The 26,408-nt window shown below is 39.7% G+C and overlaps 1 protein-coding gene across 1 annotated transcript; it reads right to left on the bottom strand.

Annotated features, from left to right (window-relative positions):
* Positions 1-1,686: 1,686 nt before the first annotated feature.
* On the bottom strand, positions 1,687-26,372 carry LOC109481178 (ralBP1-associated Eps domain-containing protein 1-like). The gene is made up of 19 exons (XM_019783682.1): positions 26,028-26,372; positions 18,440-18,643; positions 16,387-16,528; positions 15,141-15,344; positions 14,806-14,869; positions 14,391-14,545; positions 13,020-13,198; positions 12,607-12,699; positions 12,059-12,143; positions 11,497-11,649; positions 10,809-10,914; positions 10,088-10,308; positions 8,877-8,947; positions 8,401-8,562; positions 7,199-7,255; positions 6,310-6,367; positions 5,868-5,932; positions 5,500-5,654; positions 1,687-5,285 (listed from the first exon to the last, which is right to left on the bottom strand). The coding sequence occupies exons 1-19, from the start codon at positions 26,175-26,177 to the stop codon at positions 5,105-5,107; spliced, it is 2,505 nt and encodes an 834-aa protein (XP_019639241.1). The 5' UTR covers positions 26,178-26,372; the 3' UTR covers positions 1,687-5,104.
* Between the last annotated feature and the right edge of the window lie 36 nt (positions 26,373-26,408).

Consider the following 26,408-nt stretch of genomic DNA (forward strand, 5'->3'; position numbering starts at 1 on the left):
TTATCGACACAACTTTTGTCACCTATATGAGATAATGAGAATAAAGGACATATTTGAATTACCTTCATTCCTAAGATCTGACAAGCGCTGATTGTCATTATGAAATGTCTCAGAGCGTCTTTATTACACCCTCGTGAGAAACCTATGACTGGCTCACTCACTTTAACAAGCACCTCCATCAATAATAGAGTTATTCATTGCAAGTTCATGCCCAAGGGCTACTAGTACCGAATGTAGTGGTATAAAACTATTATGCTAACATGGATTTCTACGACATACTAATCTAACGTACTATCTCTACTGCCATTATACATCGTCGCCTACCTGACTTGGTTAGTCTATATGACATGATTAGTGTGAAAATAATTTTAAAGACGGCACATCCAATCAATCCATACACCGTTCAGTTGCTAAACGCCACATTGATCCAATTTGCGGCTGCCATGGCTCGGAGATAACTTGTGCTGTGACACGTTAAAGACCGTATCGATTCGTTCCACGTCGTTAAACAGACAGACTGATCATTCTTGACTTCTACTAGTCAAATTGTAATCGGTGGATCTGATTCCTAGAAATGTTTTGAAGATTAAGGCACGTTTCCGTGAAATGCTTAGGCAGCCGGATAATTCGGGTCAAACGTAACGTGAGCTTTTTGTTTAATCGGACAAGAATGCTCGAAAAGAATCAGCAGTATTTCAGAATGACGTCCTGATGCAACTGAAAACTAATGACATTCGACGACGAATGGAGTTACCTAATAAACTCATTTGCGCTAAGACTATGTATGCAATACTAAGTACTTTACAAGTAAGTACGTCGTAACCTTAATAGACAACATAGAATTCAGACTTTTGTAAAAGTCCACAGAAGCCAGTCATATCATTTCCTCGAGGAAATTTTGCATCACCTCCCCTGGAAGAAGGCCCCTTAGCAACTCTACGATAGTTCTGTTAGAAAGCCGTTGGTAAAACTAGCTATCACAGGACATGGTAACGTTAGTTTCCAGAGCGATGCTGTCATCCTGACAAATCTGGGGACCGACAGCGTGTAGTCCATAAATACATCATTCTACACCATTGGATCAGGTGCAGGACTACGATAAGACGACTCAATAAAGAAAGGTTACAAGATATACACCGGTCTGATGTATAATGTATCAAAACAAGGCTACGTGGCTTTCTTGTAGACATCGTATATCAGTTGCATGTCGCACTCTCCTTTCTTCTTCTTGAGAACAGCGCTTTGTATCAGATATCAATCCTAATACATTGTGTTGTACGTTTATTCTTAGAATTCCATTAAGATTTTCGTGACGTGAAAACGCTACTCTGCTGAATAGTGTGCAGCGATGAAATGGTGTTGCTATGCTCCTTTATATAATTACAACTAACAAATTTGTTTTGTTTGGGTGTTATCGTCTCGGTAGATTGGAGTACTACCTTTCCTTGGTGGGTGGCGCTATAACGCGATCGTACTTGAACGAAAACAAATGTTTTATATTTAAAAGTATGCTATATACCGGTAGTTATGGCGCCACCTAGCGACGATAGATGTTATTTCAGCACCACGGACAGGCACCTAGCCCCACAACACACATGCATTCACACACATGCAACAATACACACACACACACACACACACGCACACACACACTGAAACCATCATATCAAAAGAAATCCAAGAGGGTTTACTAATCTGTTTAATGGCATGGCATTTGAAACAACCAGCACGATTGGTCATGCTTCATGGCATGAATTAATATTGGTTTAATCCATGAAAACGACAGACCCTTCTCATGATCCCACGGACATCTGGGCGTCTGTCAATTGCAGTCAAAACAACTACATGTGCTATAATCATAGGCAAAACCTAACATAATAATGTGCAGTGTCATCCTACATCTTCATAATGTAAAGAAGATATTAGATAATACACGGCAAACAAAATGTACAAGTGAGTTCATATCTTTGATTTTTAGTATACACTTGAAGAACAAGCTCGCCACACTTACTTGGTAAGGGTTTGCCATGAAATACTATTATTTTAACAATATGTCATAATTATTACACTGGGTTTCTTGCTCCTCAGGAAAATAGTTTAACACAATTACTGGTAGTATGCACTTCGTTATTTGTGAGCCTGGAAGTTTGCATTTGATGGTAAAGAAAGCATTGGCAAACTGAAGTAACATTCAAAATACATTGAGTGCTTAACCATTTATTCTTACATTTAATTCAACTGATATAATACATTTAATATCCATTGAATTCAAACTTAACTTACAGTTATTGATCATTTCATGACAAACATACTAAACTAAACGTAATGGCAAGATACATGGTTAGGGTACTTTTGTACTTTTCATGACAGTGACACTTGGTGCTATTTACCTGAAAGCAATAAAGTTGTTACTTATTAAATGTTGGTAAAGCCAAACATTATTTATGGTAAAGTATACAGGAAATAAGTCTACTATTTACCCATGCCTATGATATAGGTCGTGTTGGGTATTCTTAACAATGTGTGATGCTATTGCACTTCTCTTTCAATGGAAAGACAAATGTTTTCTTTCTTACTCTTGTATTTCATGTAACTGTATGTTTCACAACACAGCCAAAAAACTATAATTATAATGTTATTCAAACTTCTTGTGCTTGAAAGGTGCACTTTGCAACCTTCCCCAAAAATTGTCTCTTGTTTGTTCACAGTTGTAAAGATGGTCTGAAGATGCATATGGTTTAGTTATAAAGTATTTACCTGGTCCAGATTCTGACTATGGAATATTTCACCAGCACTTTGGGGGTGTGCAAGTATCACATACCTTCTGGCATGGTCATTTTTTTTTTAATCCAAAGGCTATATGAAATCATGTATGACGACTCCAGCTCTAATTTCAAGAGGAAGGGAAAATGAAAGTTTACCTTGACTCAAAAATAAGGTTGCTGTCAACATGGCAGTTTGTAACAGTCATCATTTGGCCATAGCAAGCTAATTAGTTGGTTCTTGAACTATAAAAAAATGGTGAATCGAAATAATACAAGAAAGGTGTTTATGGAGAAGTCTATTCTTGTTTTGCACAGGAAGTTTTTACTCCCAGTACTTTGACCTTTCTAAATTTGTGCCTCAAAATGTCCAAGAACCAACACAATAAGCTGGCGTGGCCTATGAAAAAAATAAAGAAAATTCAAGTTCAACTCTGGCAACTACATCTTTACAAAGTGGCAAACATAACACACAGCTAAAACTCTGGTATACTTGCATTGTTGGGGGGAAGATGTGAAAATATAATGGTAAACATGGCTATTTTGGCAAGCAGTGTTTCTAAATCTCTTAACAAAGCAAATTTCTTAAATGAACTGATGTCCCACAATGAATATGACAGTTGGTGTCCTGCATATAGCTTTATAATATTCAACTAATTCTTCTTTTGTTGCTAACTCTCTCTTTTCTTGGTTAGTTCTTTTTTTTCATAGTTTCAAATATTACACTATGTGCATATCTACTATCTACATAAGTCTCTTATCTACAATAATAATATCTGTAGTTTCTAAATAAGGTTTTCATCATAATACTGGAACTTGCCTCTTCGGGGTCATACTGTTAACTTAGTCAACATAACAATCATTTACCCTGACCACCCCTCTTTGACAGAAATGACCTATTCTGTGTTATCAGAACCGAGTGTCAGGACTGTTCCATGTTTGTATGTTGAGGGTAGGTACAAGCACTCTAGATTCTGCTTACCATAAAACTTTGGACGTGATCCTTCTTGAACAATAGGTAAAATATCCAACAATCTTATTGTTAGTCTTGAAATGACATAGCTTTAACTCTGACTGTCAACTTACCCAAAAACAAGGGAATATTCTGTAAGTTTCTGCACTGTTTGAAACAATATGTCTTGTTGTTTTTTATATTTATATAATATGACCCTGTCCCTGTACATGTTAGTTGACTACATATCTAAGTGGACAAGAAATACCGCATAATTCTTTCCATACATGGCACAAAGACAATATACTCTCTCCTTCCTTATTTCTCTTATGCTCCATATACATGTACATATCTGATGCCTTCTTTCTTTCTCATTTTACCAACAGTTACTTCTAAGAGTGTTGAAAGTTTGTTTTACTTCAACTTCAACAAAGGGCAATCTGAGTGTCTTTAAATTGTAAATCAGATAATCATTTGAAAGTTTCTTCAAAATACAAGGAATGATCTATAAGTCAAAAGGGTTCATGGTTCCAACTACGCATGCACAACATGGTGCACTGTGGGTAAAATGTGAACCCAATGCACCATGTCACACGTCCAGAGTGGTGAATATGTTCATAGTGAGAATTATGGTATCTAATAAAAATCGAACTTTCAGCATACAAGTTTTGAGTTTAGAGAAACAAGTTTTCAACACTTTTCTGTCACCCTCCTGCCCGAGTTGAGAGATATATCCTTCACACGAGTCACAAAAATACTAGACGACGGGAAGACACACAGCGGCAAAGACGTACGCTACTTTTCTACCGTTTTCTACCCCCTGGCACGAATATGTAATTGTCACAAAAACAGTTTCGAGAATCCTTTGCATCTCTGGCATTTATAGCAAGAAGGGAGGCAGTGGGGAAAAATAACTTTTTTAGTAGTTTTTCGAGAAATAGGGCCTCTTTTTCCTCTCAGCTTTTACTCAAGCATGGGAAAGGTCACCGGCTACCTATGACCTTGACCTCTGACATGTCACTTTTGACCTTCTATGGGCTAAGGGAAGGGGCAAACTTGTGTTGCTTGCAAATGTGAGGTTGTTATTGCCATTGCAAACAACCCGGTAGGTTTAGCCATTCTTTAAACCGTTGCTTGCATATTACAGTATGAACCACGATCATGCCCTGTGCATTGTACCTGTGCAAGATCTGGGGTAAAATCTTAAAGCTTTGCATGACGTAATGCATCTGTTGCTCAGTGAAAGGGACGTGGATGGGTCTCATCCATGTCATCCGGCTTTTGTGCTCGAGACGCTCGCTGTGGTTCTTTGCCGTGTGGTTGCGCCGTTACCCCCGTGAAAAGCTGGACAAAGTATGATATCGTAACCGCCAGGACACTCCGCGGAGTGCTATAGGCCAGTGACCCCGAATGGCTTGAGTTTCTGCAGCTGTAGCTCCAGCGTTACGCGCTCCTCCGTGGCCTCCGCCAGGTCGCCCTGCAGCTCGCTGTTGGTGCGAGACAGAACCGTGTTCCGCTCCTTGTGCGCCCTGATGGCGGCCTGGATCTCCTCCTTTTTTCTTCTGACAGGTCTGAAACAGGCAATGGAACACTTCAAGTTTGTACACATACCAGACATGACCAGTTTAACTACTTCTTAGGACTGAAACTGTAGAATTCATTCCATAAGAGACCACAAGAGCCCATAAGAGACCACAAGAGACCATAAGAGCCCAGGGCAAGTAAAAGTACTGTTTGGACAAGTGCATGTGCCCCTAAACAACCCTTAGTACACGACAGACTTACGGAGGTGGAATGGGGGGTACTCTAGTAGCGGGTGCCGACACGTGTCTTCTCCTGTCATTAGTGCTGGGTTCTTCCTGTCTGACCTCTGACTTCTGGCTGTCCTCTCCGGATCTGTGTCTGTTCCTGGGCCTCACTGGAGGTGGCGTGGGCGCCTTCTGTCAACGGCAAAGGTCATGGGTTCAAATCCCAACAGGGTTGTACCAGACTTTAAAAATCGGACATACCGCTTTCACTCAGCACTTAAGACTAAAAATATGGGACTTGAACACACACTACTACCAGTGGACTTGTCCTGTTGTAGTGCTTGCACAACTGTGTGGCCCAAGGGCTATAGAATGGAGATGGGTGCCGAGCACAGACAAAGTTACCTTTTTCACAGGCTTTGTTGGCGGTTCCACTGGTGTGTCTTCTGCTTTGTCTCCTCCTCCACTTTCTGCAGAAATTACAGGAAGTTTCAAAAACATGACATAAACATTCTGTAGGATATAGTCAAGCAACTACAAAACATAGTTTACACAGTTAGAAAGCAACAGTTACTGTAAAATTCTGATAGAGAGATTTTAAAAAATGGACATTTTTAGTCCATCCTTTGCGTTACTTCTTTAACGTCTTGGTACTAAGGTAGCAATTTCACAGAAACATTCAACTTCTTGATATGAATCACATCAAATCAAAATCACATTTTTCTGTCAGTATATTTTTACCCAAGGTATTTGGATTTCATGAAATGATTATTTTTTTCTTAAGTTCCAGTTTCTTTTTTAAATTTAGAGTATTTTGTGTGGATAACAAGAGCAGATGGATACTTACTTGTCTGATCATGTGGTCTGGGGGGAGGGGTGGGGGGAGTATCTGTCGCTAAAGGAACCTGTAACAACAACACCGTTCATTGGTTGTTTTTCACAAAAATAAATAGATTTCATCCTGAAGGAACCAATAACAGCAGGTTATGGTTTCAATATAAGCTATACTACAGTTTAAAACCCAATTGATTGTGTGTACAAAATGTACATACAAATATATGTCCCAATACCATTCAAGAGCATATGCCTGTGGGCATAAGCATAATTCTCTTTTTTGGGGCCTAGAGTATAGTGTACATGGTCATAAACTAGATGAAACCTTTTGCTGCTTGACTCAAGAGTATAATATATAGTATACACACAGATGAAGACATAATGTTTTATGATGACCAATGAAGATGTACATCACACACACACATGCATACACAAACAAACAAACAAACACACAAATCAGTGAGCTCAATGCTAGAATACTTGAAAGACTTTTAATCTAACACCTAAACGGACCATTTTCTCATTTGAACCACCTGTAAAGTACCTGTAAATAGTTGAAGGTTTTCACAGCTTGAAATCAACACAACATTAGATTTTATCCTCCTCGGTGCTGCCTAACCCCAAAACCAAATTTGGTGCCAAACGGCTGCTTTAGCAGACTGACAGTTAAAACTGAGGTCCATAGCATCAAAGCTCAATAATGTGTCCCACAACATACAACGGCTAATAGACAAGTTTGAAATAAATGGACAAGAAGTGAAAAAAAATGGTCCATACGATGCCATGCTTGTTACCATGCCATTCACCCATGCATGTTAGTGGTGGGTATATGACCAAAAATAAAGATTAAAAAAACAGAAGATGGTGGACATGCGCAAGTTTGTTGGTGAGTGGGTCCGTACCTCGGGTTGGAAGGAGACAGACCTACGAAAAGTCCATTTGGTTCTAAAAGCGGATCCCTAAAGCGAAAAGTAGGGAGGGGGAAAAAACAACAGCAACTGTACCGGTTAAACAACCACACAGCAAACCTAGGCCTCCACATACAAATTAGGACCATCAAACTAACAAGTTAAAGAAAACAGAAAAAAAACTCCAAATAATGCTTTCAAACTGTAAAGAACGAATTATAACAAATTGTCCCCAAAAGGAAGATAAAAATGATACTCCATCACTAGGGGGTTAAAAAACAAGGGTAAAACAGAACAGGTTTTAGTGACACAATTAAAGCAACACCTAAGGAAAGCAAAATGAAAGAAGACAAAAAAGCTTGCAACCAGAAAAGTAAACCAATATAAGCCTAAGGCATAAGCAGGGCAACATCAGTGTGAGTATGCCGTATACAAACTAGCCACATAGACATTGAAACAAGTTACAAAGCACTTAGTGCAACAAGCCAAGACACCAATACACTGTCTATTGGGACCCTTGCTTTGCAACCTTTCAGTAAACAAGCACAGCCCAAGATCTATTATTTTGCTATCAATATATGCATGTTAGTGTATATGCAGTAGTCAAACAAGTGAGTGTACAAAGTCATGCAGTTAGGAGGTTACCAAAGTTTTCTTGCAGACAACCAAGAGATTTTTCACTGTCAATGTTAAGTATTGCCCTGAGGAAGGTATGTCAGGGACTACCTAAACATTGTCAGGTAAATATATCTGGGTTGTGAATCCGAGAACTTTGTTTAACAACCATTCAAGCATGCTGTTAATATTTTATTACAAACCTTTTAATGTCCAGGTTGGCAAATTTTTTGTTAGTTTGACACTGAGACATTGCAACATTAGCCATACCTAAAGCATCTTGTGTCAGCTGGCAATTGCATGATATAATTATAGCACCAAGCACAGGAAAGTCTTCCTTTTGCATTTCAACATTCCCATGTTTATTTTATCACTATTTCTTGTTTTGTGTAATGATTGACATACATCAAAATGCGATCTCAAAACAAACAACTTTCACATTATTCTGTACAGTTATAAACATACCAACAAGGCATGAACTGGCATCTTGACACCTGTAACTACACAAACAGTGAAATGCTGTCAAAACATGTTACAGTAACTGTTATAGTGATACTGAACAGCAGCTGTTCATTACTCACAGCTTTGCTGTCCAGTGACATTGTCCTGCTGTGCTTCAGGCCTTCCGTTGGGACAGCAGCTTCAGCTGTGACAAAGTTGACCACGTTGTTGGGGGTAGTCTTGGGGGTTGGGCTGATCGGCATGGCCTGTTCACTGTTCTGTTGAACCACTTTGGGCCCCTTCTGGAGGAGGGCAAGCAGGAAAAAAAAGGCATTTTTGTCTTTCTTTTAAGCCTCATACTGCTACTAGTAAGTAACCACCCAACCACACAAGACTTTTTGTCAAAATATTTTGTATTTGAAGCCCCCTAATTGCACAACTGTCCGATGACTGTAGAACTGGAAATGGCAACAGCCCTACACACCAAAAGTGTGGGAAGGATTTTAACTTTTAATTCAACACAACACATCGGCTGTATATGCCTTAATGCTGTCATTTCTTGTTACTAAGTCTTTTAAGTGAACATTTGAAAATGCTGGAAAGTGGATGTACTTACTGTGGCTGGTGAGACATGTCTGGGGGGGACGGCAGGGGGAGGGGCTAGTGGCTGGGGGGCGGGGTGTTTGCCTGAAACAACATCATAAACAACTTTGAAAATCATAGAGAGAAGCAAGTCTGATTTATCAACTCTTCATGTTTCTCATGCTAATGCCATAATATTGTCAAAGGATCAACAGAGTTCCTGTTTCAACAAGATACATTAAACCTTTATTATGCAGAAGGAATTTTCATTTTTCTTCTGCTACTTTCGCTTGTTGCTGCCCCCAAAACCAGATCTCTTAGATATAAGGGAACAGCAACATTATGTGTTTTAATACAATAAGCTAAAGAAAATTAACATTCTTAGGAAATTAGAAATCTCCAAAGTAGTAAATGTGTCGTCCAGCTGCAAAAGGTACATTGGGTGTACACTTTGCTACTCCATAAGAAGACACAGGTTTTAAACTTCCGGCTGCAGTTTTTCATGAACCACTAGGTGTCTCTGCTAGGTGGAGAGCATACTGCCTATTTCAGTACAGTTAACAACTACCAAAATGGTCAACACATTTTGCCTATGACAGCATATAGAGACAAGTCCACACTTCTGCATATTACAAGGGGGGAATCGGGGGATATACATGATTTTCTTCAACTGCTTTTCATCAACTTTTTAGCTCTGTAGTAGCAAAAGTATGAACTTGTCCAATGATGATGACAATGGGTACATTAATGGGAAAAGGGTTCAGAGTTAGAAAGAAATCAACCAGACAACAAACTATAAAACTATAGTCTGCATGAATAGCTTCAACAGTTCTGAAAATCAAATATTCTACAGAAAACACCTAAAAACTATGTAACTTTAAGCTAGGCTAAAAGGTATGAAGTACAAATGCACCACACAAAAAGGAGTTTTAACACACACTGAAGTCAAGCCTAGGTAACAGGCTCTGACCAGCTTATGTCAGCCCATGCAGAGGTAGCCTGGGTTGGGGGTCTGTTTGCCGGGCTAAAGAGAAAGGAGCCAGAACATAAGTAAGAAACAAACCTGTTGCTACAGACAAGAGTTAGTTAAGAAGAAAGAGCAGAATTATTATTAGTGGTTTCTACAAGTATCACGTAGGGTAAACACAGGTTAGCCACTGGGCCTAGAGAGACGTCTACAGTGTACAGCGACAACAACCTGGAAGAACGAAGGTCGGGTGAGAAAACGTTGTGACGCGCTCTAACCTTTACTGTCCCTGTGGAGGAAGACACGGTTCAGGTCTAGGGACACGGAGCGGGAGTGGGCCTGCTGCCGTCTGGGGGGTGGCCGGGGAGGGGGCGGAGGCAGCAGGGGGGCCTCCTTCTTACCCCCCAACTGGGACTCGGTAGGGCTATCGGATTGGGCCAGGGGGCTGGTGGCCAGGGGGGTCGGGTGATGCCCACCAACACTGGTTCCTGAGTAAGACCTGATGAAGAGGGGGGGAGGAAACATGAAAAAAAAGAGACCAAAACATGCAAAGAAATTGTTACTTGTGAAATGTTTTTGTGGGAATAGTTATGATATTACATCAAGTAGAATTACGCTATTTTTCATGAAAATTAATACCAATACATCCTGGTAATATCCACCTACAAATAATATGGATTACGGTTGACAAAGATAATGAAGACTTTTAAAAAAATTTCAGAAAAAGTTGAAAATCGAGTAGTTAGTAGTAAAGGGTACTAACAATACCTCTGAGGTGATGCCAAAAGTTTCAATGGTAATATGGGCACAAGAGTCTAGATTCTACTAAAAACCCACAATAGAAATACGTGTATGTATATGAAAGAGGGGGATACACGTTGCTTTTGAGAACACTAAATGAAGATTGATGCATAGTTTTTATGAGGATTATTATAACAGAACAGAAAACAGTGGGGGCTGAGAGAGGGCAGGGGGGGGAGGGGGGGGAACACCGGGTACCTTGGGCGTGACAGTTTCTCTGCGAGCCTTGGTCTCAGCCGGATGGAGTCAGACATGGTCTGAGTCAGTTTCTTGTGGGGAGGGACTCCGTTTTCCATGTCTTCCTCTGCTAGGGTGCGGAAACTTTCAGACTCAGCTATTTTAAAAACACTAGGCACATGCCAACAGCAATGTTCAGTTTCCAAACAAATGTAAAATGTTAATGTGAGAGTATAAAAGTAGAAAACAGAATGCTATTCTTGTTGTTTCATATTATTACTTGCAAACTAAGCCACAAAATGCCTCTGCTCCACAGGTGTTGCCAAGTACAAGATAGAAACTGTTAGAAAAATAACAATCAAAATGTTAGTAGCTCCTCTTCTCAAGACAAGCTGAAATCAAACTTGCATGGTCAATGTTCGTCTTATAAACATATTACACAACAGAAGAGAATACGAGAAAAATTCTGTGCAGGCTTAAGCTATGATTGGTTGAAATGCAAATCAAGTACACCAACATGGTAGCCAGCACCTGTCTGTGAAAATGGCCATTAAACATTTTTGCAAAAATGTTGTATCTGTAATGAAAGAAAATAAATAAATATAGAAAGTGTCAGCTCCTTGAGTGTTAAGAAGTATACTTATGGTTTTTGCTAGTTTTCTTGATTCTGCAAGATTCTGAAGATTTTTGTAAGGCAACAACTTCCTACCTGAGGATTTGGCACTCTTGGAGCGTGTGCTGGGAGGGGGAGGGGCGATTTTACCAGGCGTGCTCTCGCCGGTGTCGCTGGATTTGGGATGTTTGCTGGGACTGGTGCCCGACCGCTCGCGGCGTAAGTTCACCACGTCTGTCGGGATGGGTTCTGATGGACAGAACAACAACATGTCAGGCTCTTTCTAGGATCAAAATTACACAATGGCAGGGCTACTCTCTACAATTACATGTATATTTTTAAACAGAATAAGCTGCATTTTCATTTTAAAAATCACAACCTTCGACATGTACCAGTACTAGTACCAGTATTTAGCTTTGAAAACACAGCCTTCTACATGTTTAACACATCTGTTACAGCATACCTAAAGTTCAATTCAGTTCAGGTCCTAAAATGTCACAAGAAAATACTGCTTGCTATATCTACTTCACATTACAGTTCACACTATCCTACCTATCTCCACACTATCACTTACTCTTAATTCCCTCACCTTGCAGTGTGTCATAAACCAGTAATTATCTCATTAATCAACTCATCAATGATCTCCACTCTAACTAACCAGAGAAAGTCCTGGGCCTGTAGTCAGGATATGTCTGCCCCTCTGGTGACATTCTCACTGGTACAGGCTGGATAATCTTGGATGCCTGCAGAAAAAAACAAAACAAGCAGAGCTGCTATTCAGAGAAGGTGATAGACAATACCATTAGATTGACCTAATGTTCACTTAGTTTTGTGGTAGAAGAAAAGGGAGGCATGCACAGTGTTTTCAGTTTGTGACAGAAACAACCAGAGGAATGCAATGCAAGACAGAACGTTCATGGTGAGAGATCACCGCAAAACATGCAAACGACCATATTTCACAATTTAGAGTGTGTCAATTTACTGACTTACTGTTCGTTCAGTTCACACTATTGTTTCCAAGTACATTTGATTTGAACAACAGCAAAACCCAATGCCTTCCTATGATATATGCCTTAAAGTTTCTCAGTCTAACAAAAATCATCATGGCTATGTAAACTTACGGTAAACCTAAAATTGGTAAAGTACCAGAGAAATAAGAGCCATCTAAAGAAAAAAAACACACAGAGAAAGACAAAGACTACGTACTGGGTCTGGGTGGACAGCAGCAAAGTCAAAGTTGGCTGGGCTCTGAACTACCGGAGAGGGTGATGAAGAGTTCTCATCAAACGTGGCCCAATTCTACAGGACAGAATTCTCATGTAAGTACAGAAAGTACCATTGAACAATATGCAAGATCTACGGAAATAGGTGAAAAGGACAGTTTTTGTGTAAATAAACAACAAGCAAGACGGAGGCGCCAAAATTAACCAGATTTTGCTCAACACAAATGTACAAACTTGTAAAACAAGACCAGTTATCTATGGCCCTGGTTACCGTCATGTACTTGTCTCTCATTTCACATTTACTTGATATGTATGACATCTAGCAGATTACAAAGGTACTGCAACCTGTTCGTCCATGTAAGTAGTATGTAATATGTGAATAGGTATGAGACTTGCCTCCTCAGCAGACTTGCTGCCCCCCTGAGCCCCTGTAGGCTGCTGTGCTGGTTGAGTGGCTGGCTGGGGGGCTGCCTGTGGGGCGGGCTGGGGGGCGGGCTGAGGGGGGGCCTGGGGCTGTGCTGCAGGGACAGGGGGGGTACCCCCTCCAGCCATGGGAGGGGCTGCGGCAAAAGGATCTGAAACAGAGGTGACAAGTATTACAGACAGGAACTGTGACCTCAATTACCTTACTGCAATTATTAGCCAGCACTCATTACCTTCGCCAAGAAGGTTATGTTTTCAGAGGCGTTCGTGTATGTGTGTGTGTGTGTGTGTGTCTGTCAACAGCATAACTCGAGAAAGCTTAGATGGATTATCTTGATATTTGGTAGGTGGGTAGGTCTTGATGAGACCTCAAAATGATTAGATTTTGGGCCCCCTGGCGGCTTGTCATGGTACTGCAGCTGAACTTCCGGTTTTGATATCTCATGATCCAGACATGCTAGGGTGACGAAATTTGGATGGCAGGTAGCTCTTGTGCTGGGGATGAAGTGACATGAGTTTGAGCCCCCTAGTTGCTTGCTCTAGAACTGCAGGGGGGTTTAAAGGACAAATGTTTAAAAGAGGATAACTCAAGAACCGATTGATGGATCATCGTGATTTTTGGTATGTAGGTAGCTTGAGTGATGCTTGACATAATGATATTACAATTATGCAAATATTGATGTAATTTGCATAATTAATGAGGAAATTCTATAAATCAGCTGCATACCATGATAGGAAGTTCAAGCTTGTAACATATGTTATTAAGAACGAGAAAAACACAGGCAAATATCGATTATGCAAATGAAGACTTAATTTGCATAATTAATGAGAAAATGTTATAATTGCATAGTGGTAACTGCCTGAAATTTCATACTTGGGATGTTTGAAAGTTAAGTGAAGGTGAACATAATTAAACATAACTTATTCAAATAAGGACCACATTTGCATAATTTATGAGGAAATGCTATAATGGCATTCTTTGTTAAGATAAGACTGTCTTTTGGTGTAGAATATGATCAACAGACTGATATAATTCATGCAATCGAGGATCCTATCTGCATAATCAGGGTGATTAGTATATTTCTTATTTATAAAGCTAACATCATTTGGCGAAGGTATGAGATCGTGGAACTCTAGTTGGTTTATCTGTTAATTAGCTTAAGGACAGCGCATAATAGGCTATGAATGGATTTCTATTGGTCTTTGTGAATACAGCTTTGCTGAAGGAACAAAATTATCAAATTGAACTTGGAATTTTTGTAAACTTACCATCGAAAGTTAGGGTTAATTTCAACAAGGAGTTTTGACAGTGTTATTTTAAAAAATAAATCGTGAGATTCTTACCTTCCTCTGTTGTTGGCTGTGTGCTCCTGGGCATCAGGGCTTGTGGCAAGGTCTCGGGCAGGTCGTAACCATTTCTTCTGGCCACCACGAGGTGAAACGCTGCAAAAAACTCCTCCAGGGACAGAGCACCGTCCTGATTTACATCTGACATGTCCCTAGTTAGACACAGGATGAAAACATCACAGTGGTTCATGTACATGTATCACCATAATCACATATCCATATCATCATCTTGCTCTACTTGTCTGTTGTTACTAACACTTCATAATTCAAAATACCGACTGTTAACCTTTAATACTTTCTTGGAAAACCACTTACTAATGCTAAAAAAAATAAACCACTAAAAGTGTAAGTATAACATATGACATTGGGGTACATTGTGTAGCAGTAGTAATTTTTCTTTTCCTATACTTACCATATCCTGGACAATTGTGCAATTGGCAACTTAGATCGCTGGAAGAACTCCCTTGCCGTTGTACCTGTAAAACAGAAAACGTCAGGAAATAAGGAGTCTGACAAACTTTTCTTACTTTCCTCCATGTAAATGTTAAATTCAGTTTTATTTCAACATTTGTTTAACAAGATTGATTAGAAGGTGGCATATAAAAATCCACATACACCTACATTTGTATATAACGTATGGACTAATGCAGGTTAGGTGCAGGTAGACGTCAGAAATACTTGCACAGCTCCAATTTTACATGCACCAACCTGCTTATGGATTAAAGTAGTACTTAAGCCCTGTCTTACCTTGAATGAGTCCGTGCAGGTCCGGCTGCATGGTTTTGAACTGCGCGGTGTAGTAGTCTCTCTGTTCCTGTGTGATGGTCCAGGGGTCCACCTCGTCCTCAGAGTCAGTGGGCGCGCCGCCGTGTTCAGGCTTGAGGCTGCGGGGCTGGGAGGCAGGGGACGAGGAAAACTCCACCCACCCGTCTGACGTGTTGGCTCCGGCGGCTATGGGATGTTCAAAATCAACACTGATATTAAACAGCAACTGTTGTCATTCCACTGGGCGGACTTGCCACATGTTCTCAAGGCCTTCTTATGAATGAAATTATGACAGCTTATTAAATGATAGATTTGTCAAAATATTTTTCATACCTAAGTTGGGACAGGTGTCGAAACATCAAACTACAAACCAACAGTTGACAGGGTGGCATTTAAAAATCGTCCAAATTTGCAAAAAATGTGTCTATAACACCAAAGGCTACAAATACAGGAGGGTTTTATTGCAGATTTTTAACCATATTCCTCATCATAACATCAACCCACAGGACAGAGGCAAATGGCGGGTTACCATCAAGCCTCAGCATCAGTGTGCATGCATGTCTAACCCTCAGAAGACGGGGAACAACAGACGACAAACAGGATTGTAGTGATATTCAAAATATGTCTCCTACCTTGTGCAGCGCCTGCATGTGGACCGGTCCACTGTACGTCCATCCTGTTCTCGAACAGCGAGCGTTTAGCGGAGGCTGCAGCGGTGGCGGCGGGGCCGCTGTGGTGGCGGTCGGTGCTGCGGCGCTGGCTGGGCGGGGAGGACGTGGGAGGGGAGGTGTTGTACGGGGAGGAGTTGTAACCATCCTGAGGGGATGTTGCAGTCGCCTGGAGTAAAAACATCCCAAACATTACTCACAATTTGACTACACAGTTTCTCCAAAATCGCAACTTTCCTATGCTGTATCATAGAGAAATGTACTTCCTTATTTTTCAATAACATGACAATACTGAAAACAAAATATGCATTGTTGTAATTTTCTGCCATTTGTAACTTCGTAGTATTGTACTTCGACGCTCCATTCCTGAGGTGTTGCCAAAAAAGATCAACTTTATTACTATGATCGATGAGGTGCTTCGATGTATATGTACACATGTATATGTCTGAATGATTTCAAAATGCTACAGATAGCCTAATAAAAAGATAATATTGAGATCTGTGGCTATTTGTTATGTTGTTATTAACTGCTGTCCTAAGTTGAAAGTATGCCACACTCACCTGTAAAGGCAGATTGTTCGAGCCAGCCTCCGTGACAACATGTTGTCTGGAGTGGAGGATGTGAGGGGGGTTTCCGGAGCTCCCACTTCTCACATGTCCTCGACTGGGAGGTGGTGGCAAAACCCCTGGATGTGTTGTCTGTCTGTAATATCAAAGGACAAGATCATCTTATTATTGACACTGTATAAATTAGAGTAAGAACAAACATTCATGGGTACAAAAATGTATTTTGGGGTTTATAAAATAACAACACGAAAGTAACTTCCTGTAATTCATATTCATAACATATTTTGGTGTTTAAAATAAAATAAGAAACAAAATTGTGTCCTTTAGACAAGCCATCAAGAAAAGGTTGTAGACATTTTCTTTTAAAACATTTGTTTTGGGAACAGTTTCAAAACTGCAATGTTCTACCTCTCTAAGATGGGATGGTGTGGTTTGTCAGGAGATGTATAGTGGTCTGCCTCCATACTCATGTGGTGGGACACCCCCGCATTTGCAAACTGCATCCTTTTCTTGTCTGCAAAACAAACAAACAAACAAACAAACAATTAATGTCATCTTCAAACTAAGTTTTGTTTCAACACATCATACTGGTATAGATTTGTGGCGCCACAACTGGTCTTTGGTTGACACTGAGGCAACATTATTCCAAAAATGAGGATTTCAGGCAAAACGTAGTATTTGTTAGTCAATCCACATTCACACACAAAAATGGCTGACTGTGTGCATATGGGATTTAAAAAGTGTTCTCCAACAGTATGGATAATCGATGTTGGAAATGAAATGGTCTGTTGCAAATAAAAAGGGCCATCTTGGAATTGTGTCAAAATCTATAGCTTTTGTATTTCACACTTTGTTGGCTACAGGGAATGTTACCATATGTTACCACCAGTCCAAAAACAAGGTCAAAAGATCAAGGCATTTTTTTCAAAGGGCATTTTCAGCAAAACAAGATATCAGAGATTTAGGACTTTGGTGAAATATTTTGTGATTTTACAAAAACCTTACCTTGTTCTGTTCCTTTAACTTGCACAAATCTTGGCAGTGGCATCTCTGCTCCTTAAGAAAATAAGAAGACGACAGTTAAAAGAAGTCGTGTAAATTCTTATTAAAATATCTTTAATTTTTTGTTCCATGCATTTCAACAGTAGTGTCTTATCATTACATGAATTTTTATTTTAACTGCTCACTCCATAAATTTTCTGCAAAAAATTGAGAACTATGTACAAAAAGAAAGTGAGGTGACCTAAAGCATGGGAATTTGGTCTTTTTATAAAACAGTACACTGTACAGATTCAAACTCTGAATCAAAGACGATATTTCAACATTGTTCAATTGCATACAAAAATAATTATTCCCAATAAAATGGACTACCTCAAGTCCAATTTCCTTCATATTGACATTTGGGAATAAACGCAATCCTTCCTTAAATATTACCCTAAAAGTCAACATTTTTCTTTTACTTGCGCTGCAGCCTACACTCAGGAAATAAAAATCTATGTCCTCCCCCGGGGTTCAATCAATTTCTATTCAACAGTTTTCACGCCTGATAGAGACTGAATTACTTCTCGCCATCTTTCGCTTGGCAATTTCAAGGTGACAGACAGTGTCAATTTCAGATGGTCCCTTTTATTTTCCTTTCCAATAAGACGTGTCTAAAATCTCAAACATCTCAAAAATGTATAATTTTTGAGATGTTCCATATAAAAAACACTTTTGCTAGTAACACATTGTCCTTATACCATACAGTATATCATGTTCTTCATTTTTAGACAGCTCCTATCCCTAAAATATCACCTCTGCGTACACTGACATTTAGAGAGAATCATCTTCACGTCTTGATAAATGTTATGACGTATTTCCGCAATGAATAACCTGAATTTTCTTCCTTTCATGATACCACATCATATTTTGACATTTTCCTCTTGAAAGAATGTCACCGTAATTCCTTTATCAATCTTCTAGTTCTAGTTCTACAACCTTTCTTTGAGATTGTGTCCGATCCCCTCTACGATATTCATTGACAGTATGATTTTCTTTTACATGATACCACAGTATTTTGAGCTGCTCCCTCCCCCCCCCCCGGAGACCCCGCCCCTATGTACCGTCCTCCTGTCTGTCTGTCCTCACCTGTGTTAAGACTCTCCAGTCGGACAGGTAGACCACTCTGCACGGCGGCTATCAGCTTCAGCGCGATGTAGAACTGGCTACGACCGAAATGGCCCAGTCTTGTCGCACCACACAGTTCTGTGATCTGAAAAAAAATAAAAAATCAGACATTTCCGGCTTGCAAGTATTTTGTGTTTTCCTGACCATTTGTGGCTCATACTATATATACAATATAGTTACTAGTAGGTAGTTCCCCCCACCCATGTACATTCATTGAACTGTATAGATTGGACACACAAACAAATATACACACATACAAATACACCCACAATAATTAATACCAGGAAGTAACTACTAGTAAAAATTAGTGTCTTCTAGAGTCCACAAAAATTGCAATTGGAGCACTAGAGGATGTATACTGCAATAGATTAGATTTACTTGAGGATCTCAGGGAAAAAACTGAAAAGATATTTTTCCAGACTGTTAAAAATAAACAGGCAACTGTACGGAAAAGAGCAATCGACTGAAACTGAAAGATAGCAGCGTCATCTGTTTATGAAGTGAACCATGGAAAATGGCCAACCCACGCAGTGCACTGTCCTTGAAGCTGCCAACTACATGTAGATGAAAATTCCAGTACATTCTCCTGAGTACATGGCTTAGACGACTGGCTATGTATGGAAAAGGTAACGTTCAATAGTCCGCACATACTGGAGATTTTTCTTATGTAAGCGTTAGTCAGTTCAAGCATTTCACATAATCCCTGCCAGTAGTAACATATAAACGGTAAAATCAACAGCCACATACAGTAGCAAAACTGAATGATGACAACATTGAAAATGAACAAATGCAGTGGTCGAAATACTTTTTTTCAGTGCTCTGCAATATTGCAGAAGAGTCAAAATTTTGTTCTGCAATTTGAAAACACTTTCTGCAAATACCTAAGCCTCCATACTACAACATTCTCAAACCATTAAATTAAATGTCTTTTTTACATCATATATAGCTTTGTAAATCTGTAGCATTACTGGAATTCTTTTAAGTTTAATCTATCACTCTTTTTAATTTCAGACTTTATAGTTCCTTCTCCACAGAAAATTTATCATTTACTGGTATCTTCACGGGTCTTTCACCGCTCTCTCCCACTACAAGCTACTACAACTAAAATCATACCTTAACTGTAAAAAAAATTTAATGTACTAGTAATCACACCCACATATCATCCTTCCACACAACATACTAATAAAAGACGCACCAAGAAAACAGTACTTAACTCTTAAGCAACTCGATATGATTTTGGTGCTACCTGAAACGGTCAGACTACTACCTTTCGTCAGTGACACTAAGAGAATTGCAGGTTTATAAGCATGAACTATTGATTCATATGCAAATTAGTGAAGACAATTTTTTGGAAGTCCAAAGGGAAACAAAAGATAGACAAGTCAAGACAAGGATGATGCAAATTAGTGAAGAAGCTCATGTTCAACGGCTTTAAAACAGGAGCTTAAGTGTTGTCTGTCCTTGGGGCCAGAGAGTTCTAGCTTGCTAAATTGAAAACTATTGAATCTGGAGCCTATTTTTCCTTCTGCAAAATTGCAGATTGTATAAATTTTTCTTCTGCAATCTTGAAAATCTATCTGCATATTGCAGACTGCAGACAGGTATTTCGAACACTGAGTAAAAATAAGCAATTCAGCTCAGGTTTCCTAACATAATATACAGAAGGCAGTATGAATTATAGATACAAACATCTACAATAATGATTATTATAATACAGTAATATGAAGCATGTCTTCTTTTAGCTTGCGCATTTTAACTTCAAGTTCTGTCATTTTTAATTTTCTTTTCATTCTCAAATTTTTTGGTAGATAATCATAATTTGAGCCATATTTTTAAAAGGATATATCTAACAAATCAATCATAAAAAGAATCAAAATTCTACACACACACACACACACACACCATATACCAAGTCAAAACCTTCCTTTACTCTAAGCTGTATACAAATATACAAATACATAAAACGTTATGCAAAATTGATATAAAATTGATGGGAGTGCTGCCAAGAATCATAATCATGATTGCCTGTATTGCAAATGGTTCAGAGCAAAGCTATACATTTTACTCCACTTGCAATTTATTTCTGCTTAAGTGCTATGACACCATAACTGAATGTTTCACAACTCATAAATTTTCTGTTGCTGACTTTGCTTTCTGTTGCTGACTTTGCTTTCTGTTGCACTTTTAACACTAACATTACAAAATACATCTCACTGTACTGCACACTTTGGAAAACAGCCAATTTCCTTATAAATTATATACCAGAATTACCTAGAACTCCATTTTGTTAAGCAGTATGAATAGATATAGGCTCTTCTGCGAAATAAAAGGATATGGCTTTTTCGCTGAAATGTTTTTCACATCACTTATTTATGTATCTATTAGAAATGTTAATAAAAGATATCACTGTAGAAAGGTTGAACTGCCAATGTCAGAAAATTCAAGTTCAGGGGATAGCTTCAAAATCAAATTACTTCCATCAAACAAATTCAATTTCCTGAGGGACGAAATGATGCCATTTAGGATGAAAATGACTTGAAACAAAACTAGTTACTTTTCAATATCCATCTGTCTTTTAGCAGTAACACCTTTAGGAAGAGGACATAAAATTATGGTACAGATGCAAAACTATTCAAGCCCCGAAAGAAATCTATGTGTGTACATTATTGGAAGCTGGTCGCAGCTGTTAACTATTGCTTGTTTTTGATGGCACATAATCCCTTACCTTATAGTAGTCTTACAGCTGAGCCCTAACTTGAGAAATACAGGATGTATTACCAGGAAACCTGACTTAATGCATGGTAACGGCCATACCAATTCAGTTTCTTGGTTTCCTCACTTGTAACTATCGTGTAATTTAAGGTCACAGCCATTTCAAGGGATCAGTGATTTTAGTTTTCTGGGAAATATGCAGTTCTTGGCTTCCTGAATTCTTGGCCATATTGGCCTAGCTTCTCTTATTTTTCACCCAGACACCCACCCCAGTGCTATCAACCTAGGCTGGGCAGACAGACAGACAAACCCAGGTGCTCAGCCACCCAAAACAGTACTTCCCAGCACAACATCAGAATGTGTGCAGTAGCTAAGGCCTGGAGGTCAGCCATTTTGGAGAAAAACAAGCCTGCACTGTTCCTGTATATCTCTGGAGACCAGGAGTTTGCCCTGTATCTGACTCCTATGGACTTAACAGGTTGTAGCACTCCTAACATGTCTGTCATTGTCTGTTATGGAGAGGGCAGAATTAATGGTCACAGATGTTACTTCTACTGGTAAACAACATAATCAAGACCATAGTCTTAACGGGGAAGAGTCATTATACACCTGGGTGGGATCATTACATATCAGGGGAGGGATCATTATACATCAGGGGAAGCATTAATACTAGTACAGTATATCATGATCAGGGAAGCACATCAGGGAGAGATCATTGTACTTCAGGGGAGAAATCATTTATGCATCAGGGGAGGAATAATTGTAAATCATTGTCCAAAGTCAAGATATACAAGGTTTGGTAACATTTCAAAATATGAATTTTCAATGTTTATTGCATTGAATAACTAATGAATGTTGAAATCTGTAACATCAAGGAATTTTAGGATTCATTTTCGAAATGGTTCGTGTAATTTTTTGCATCTCGTTTATTTTCTATAACCAAGAAATTGAATTGGTGTGGCCTTAGTTAGACACAGAAAAACACAGGACAGCATTTGTATGATCGGCTCCTCTTGTGCTTTCCTTCTCACATCTCCATATGGCCAAGGTTTCTGCTGAGGTGCACAGAATGCTGACCTTGACAAACCCCCAAGGTCACAAGTTGCACGCTTGGGGCCCTTTTGGAAGTCCCTGATACAGGGCTGGTTCAGTAACGCTAATGGAGGGGGAGGGATGAAAATTTATTGAATACATATACACATAATATGTTACTCAAATGATAAGATAATGGTGCGGAAATAGCAGTAATAAAATCAGAAAGCTATGTACAAGAATGCTGTAAGTTCTAAACCTAAAACTGCTCTCTAAAATTAGCAATTCCCAAAGATAATGGATTCACCCTTGCCAAGACTGCCTTTCCACCTGGTGCATACATGAATACAGCAGTTTGAAATCTGCTTTCTCATTTGACTGAGAAGCCGTGTCGAAAATTCAAAAGACTGTCAAGGCGCTGAATTCATTATTTTACCCACTATGCGAAAAAAATCCTTTCTACATTCATAACTACATGTATAATGTTGAGATAACCATACAGTCCTTGGTTCTAGTACAAAATAGCTTACGAAACAGAAGATGAAACAGTAGGTTATGACTAATATGAGACTTTGGTTCAGGATATTCATCCTTTATTTTACCATAACAGTTGAACACCCCCCATGACCAAAAATGGTCCATCCCTGACTCACTGAATGAGCCTACTGACCAGATATAGTATCCTAGATGGAAGACAATATCATCCCTTGTTTAAAATCATACCATCAATTCAACCACTGCGTAAAGTGTATAGTTGGGGCAGATCCAAACTTACGTGACTGTGAGGGAATTTGAAATACGACAAAATTCTGAAATTCATTCCTGTTTCATGATTCATAATATTTAATCTTTTTTTGCTTGCCAAATTACCATTTGTTTATACATTTTTCTGTAATCTCCAAATTTCTGTGGGTAGGTATTTGAAGCCATGTGAAAAATCAAAAACTGCCAGTGTCAGTAAAAGTTGGCCTACATCCATTCATTAAGAACAGATTTGTAACAGAATCTTTCCCCATGTCTATGGGGCACTTTAGACTGACGACGGTTAAATAGTCGTACGAATGTTTGTCGTCAAGATGTTGCCGGCGACGGTATTTTACAACCGTCTAAAGACGATCAAAATAGTCGCACGACGGTAATCCTCGAATCGTCGTCACTACCACCTCGGACCCTATCGTGCGATCCTTCAGCGGGGGGTCCGAGGAGGATTTTCCACCGTCTTAGTGAACCGTCGCCGGCGAAGGAAGTGGGATGTCATTGGTCTTATGCAAATAAGCCTGCAAGCGTTATTCCATGTCCAAGCACATCGCCAGTATCATTAAATGTCGTCAAACCAAAGACTTTATATCGTCATACGTGTCTAGTACAATCCCCAGCCACCAATCGCTACTTCTCCGGTACGAAGCGACCCGCCGATCCACATTTCCCGGCCAGGCCGACGGCAGCACTGAACGCCGGGTTCAAATCCGGAGTATATTGCCCCGCTTGGTACATGTGCCTCATACCCCTTCTTTGCTGGGCACAAACTAGGAGTCTCATCCACAGAACAACGAGTTAAAAGCAGAATAAAAACAATCTTCTGCAGCATGCCGAAAAAAAGGGGTTCTCTCGCCATTTTGAATTGGCGCGCGGCGTGCCCTCCTGCGCTGCGGGTGTCCGTCACACTTCCTGGTCATGTGTCTAAAGTCAGCCGTCGCCCACAACGATTGTCGTGCGATCGTGTACCGTCGTCAGTCTAAAGTAAGCTTATGACTCTTTGGCATGTGACCTTGTATAAGCAATATGTCATTTGTCTATGCAAACATCTTCTAACTGAGCACTTGTATAGGGCCATGGCAAGGCATTTCGATGGTTCTCAGCTCTTAGGTAAAAACTAAACAGTTAACTTCTGAATTAGCTGGAACTGGACATGAATGGATTGAAGGCAATACAGTCAAACCTGTCTGTAGCAGTCGCACAAAGGACTGGCCAAATGTAACCACTATCATGACTATGGACTAAAAACCAGTTAGTCAAACCAAAGTAAAATAGTGACACATGCTTTCAGTACCCACAGAGATGCCTCTATTCTCAAGAATGTATGTCAAAGTTGAAGGCTTCTAAGACATAAACAAACATAGCATCAAGTAAGAACTAAACAAGAACTGTTTTCAGGTTAGGGGCCGTCACCTCTGACCCCCCACATGCACAGTTGGAACAATGAACCCGCTTACACACACATACGGCACTTAATCTGGAATAAGGTGCAGGATATTCACATTTGTCTGACAAGGAAAAACTACTGTGCTCAGGTTGTCTTTTTCAGCCAGATGTACATGTGGCCAGTGGCCTGCTTTGTGACCTTTCCACTGATTTGACAACAAAGGTCATGGAAAAACTGACACCTGAGAAGGCAGCCGGAAACACTAACATATCCCCGCTTTGGAACATGGATAAAAAAGCTGATGGAAAACAAGATCTTGGTGTTAACTTATATAGTAACTTCTCTTTCTTTGATTGTGTGTTAATGATAATGTAACAATCATGCAATAAATTTGCTTGAATAATGCATGTACATACATATGTTAATTATTGTTCCTTGTAAGCAATATGCTACCTATCTCAAATGTTAGTAACTATCACTAATTAATTGTTAGTATATTTCTCAGTTTGTAAGTTAGGAAGATTGCATTTTTGGATCAACCATGAACACAAAACACTGAGAAAACCTATTCACCCTCTCTGGGCCTCCTAATCATGAAATTCAGTCTCTGTGAAAATAAACGAATCTACAGTATTGAACTACTGTGAAATACATGTATATATTGGTTATATACATTGTTATTATAACGTTACATGTACATGTACATGAGGATTGAGCTGTGACCTACTGGTTAGCAATACTGCTTTTGAATCACAAGGTCAGTAAAACCCAATGTTACTGGTAATGTCTTTTATATAGTATAAAGTCTCATTTTAAAGGAGCCACACCTTGAGCATGTTGAAATGTGGACTATGCAATATATAGAATTTTACAAACTTACATGAACAAAAACATAATCACCATGTGGCATTAAGAGGCTTAAAGTTTATCCTCTTGTGTCTAGAAAATTATTGTGACAGAAGTTTTAAAATCTACGAAGAATGAAACAATGGACACGAAGACAATATTTCACAAAAGATAAACATAATCATATAGAAGGAGAAGGTTGTCCACCCCCACCCCCAAAGAATATATCAATGTTTAAATCTAATTGTCTTGTTTTTCAAACAGGATTGAAGTAGGTTTGACAAACAATTACATGTTGTGACATAAAACAAGCACCCCAGCACACTATACCTTGGAGGTCAAGAAAAAACAAGTGGTCCCTACATGAAAAATAAATTTCGTCCTGTCAAAGTTGTGTAGAGGTCGCCTAGGGGGCGTGGAAGTGTTTTGGCAGCCCGGAAAATTTATGTCCTCGGTCCCAGCCCTGCCTTTTCAAGATAAGGCCATTTTACAGTACAAAGAAGCTGCAAATATAGATTTTCCCTCTAAAACAGCAAGCTGTATAGATAAGAGAATTGTATTTGATAGAACTAGGGCCGATACTGATATGTTTGTTGAGTCAAACAGTTTAAGACAAGCGCTTAAAGATCAAGTCAATATATCGCCAAGCTCAAAGTCAACACGCTGTATTTGACAGCCCCGCCCCGTCTGTGGCTGCTGCTAGGCTATGTAAACTGGTCTGGGAGGCGGTTCCTACCTGCTGTAGCGTGTCGTGTGGCAGCTGCGAGGCTAGGAACAGTTCTGAGGCTTTAGTGCCCGAGACTCTGCCTGTGTGCTCGACATCACAAGTCCCGAACAGCTCGGAATACAACTTCTGCTCCGCGTCCGTCAACGTTAGCCCCTCCATGTCTCTCCTCCGGACGATTCCTTCCCTCCACGCTACAACCCACAGCTAGAAGACGTTACAATCCCTCGTCTGAATCGTTGACACATCTCAAATGTCCCCAGCGGCCGAGAAAATGAGGATAATTCGCGGAAAATGAGTCAAAAACAAAATTCCCAGCTCACGTTGGCCGCCATATTGGGCGAGTGAATGACGTCATGTGGGAAGGAAAATTTCCCGGATGAGAAATGGCCG

This window comes from Branchiostoma belcheri, unplaced genomic scaffold, assembly GCF_001625305.1.
Source record: "Branchiostoma belcheri isolate BF01 breed outbred unplaced genomic scaffold, Haploidv18h27 scaffold54, whole genome shotgun sequence".
NCBI classification, from domain to species: Eukaryota; Metazoa; Chordata; class Leptocardii; order Amphioxiformes; family Branchiostomatidae; genus Branchiostoma; species Branchiostoma belcheri.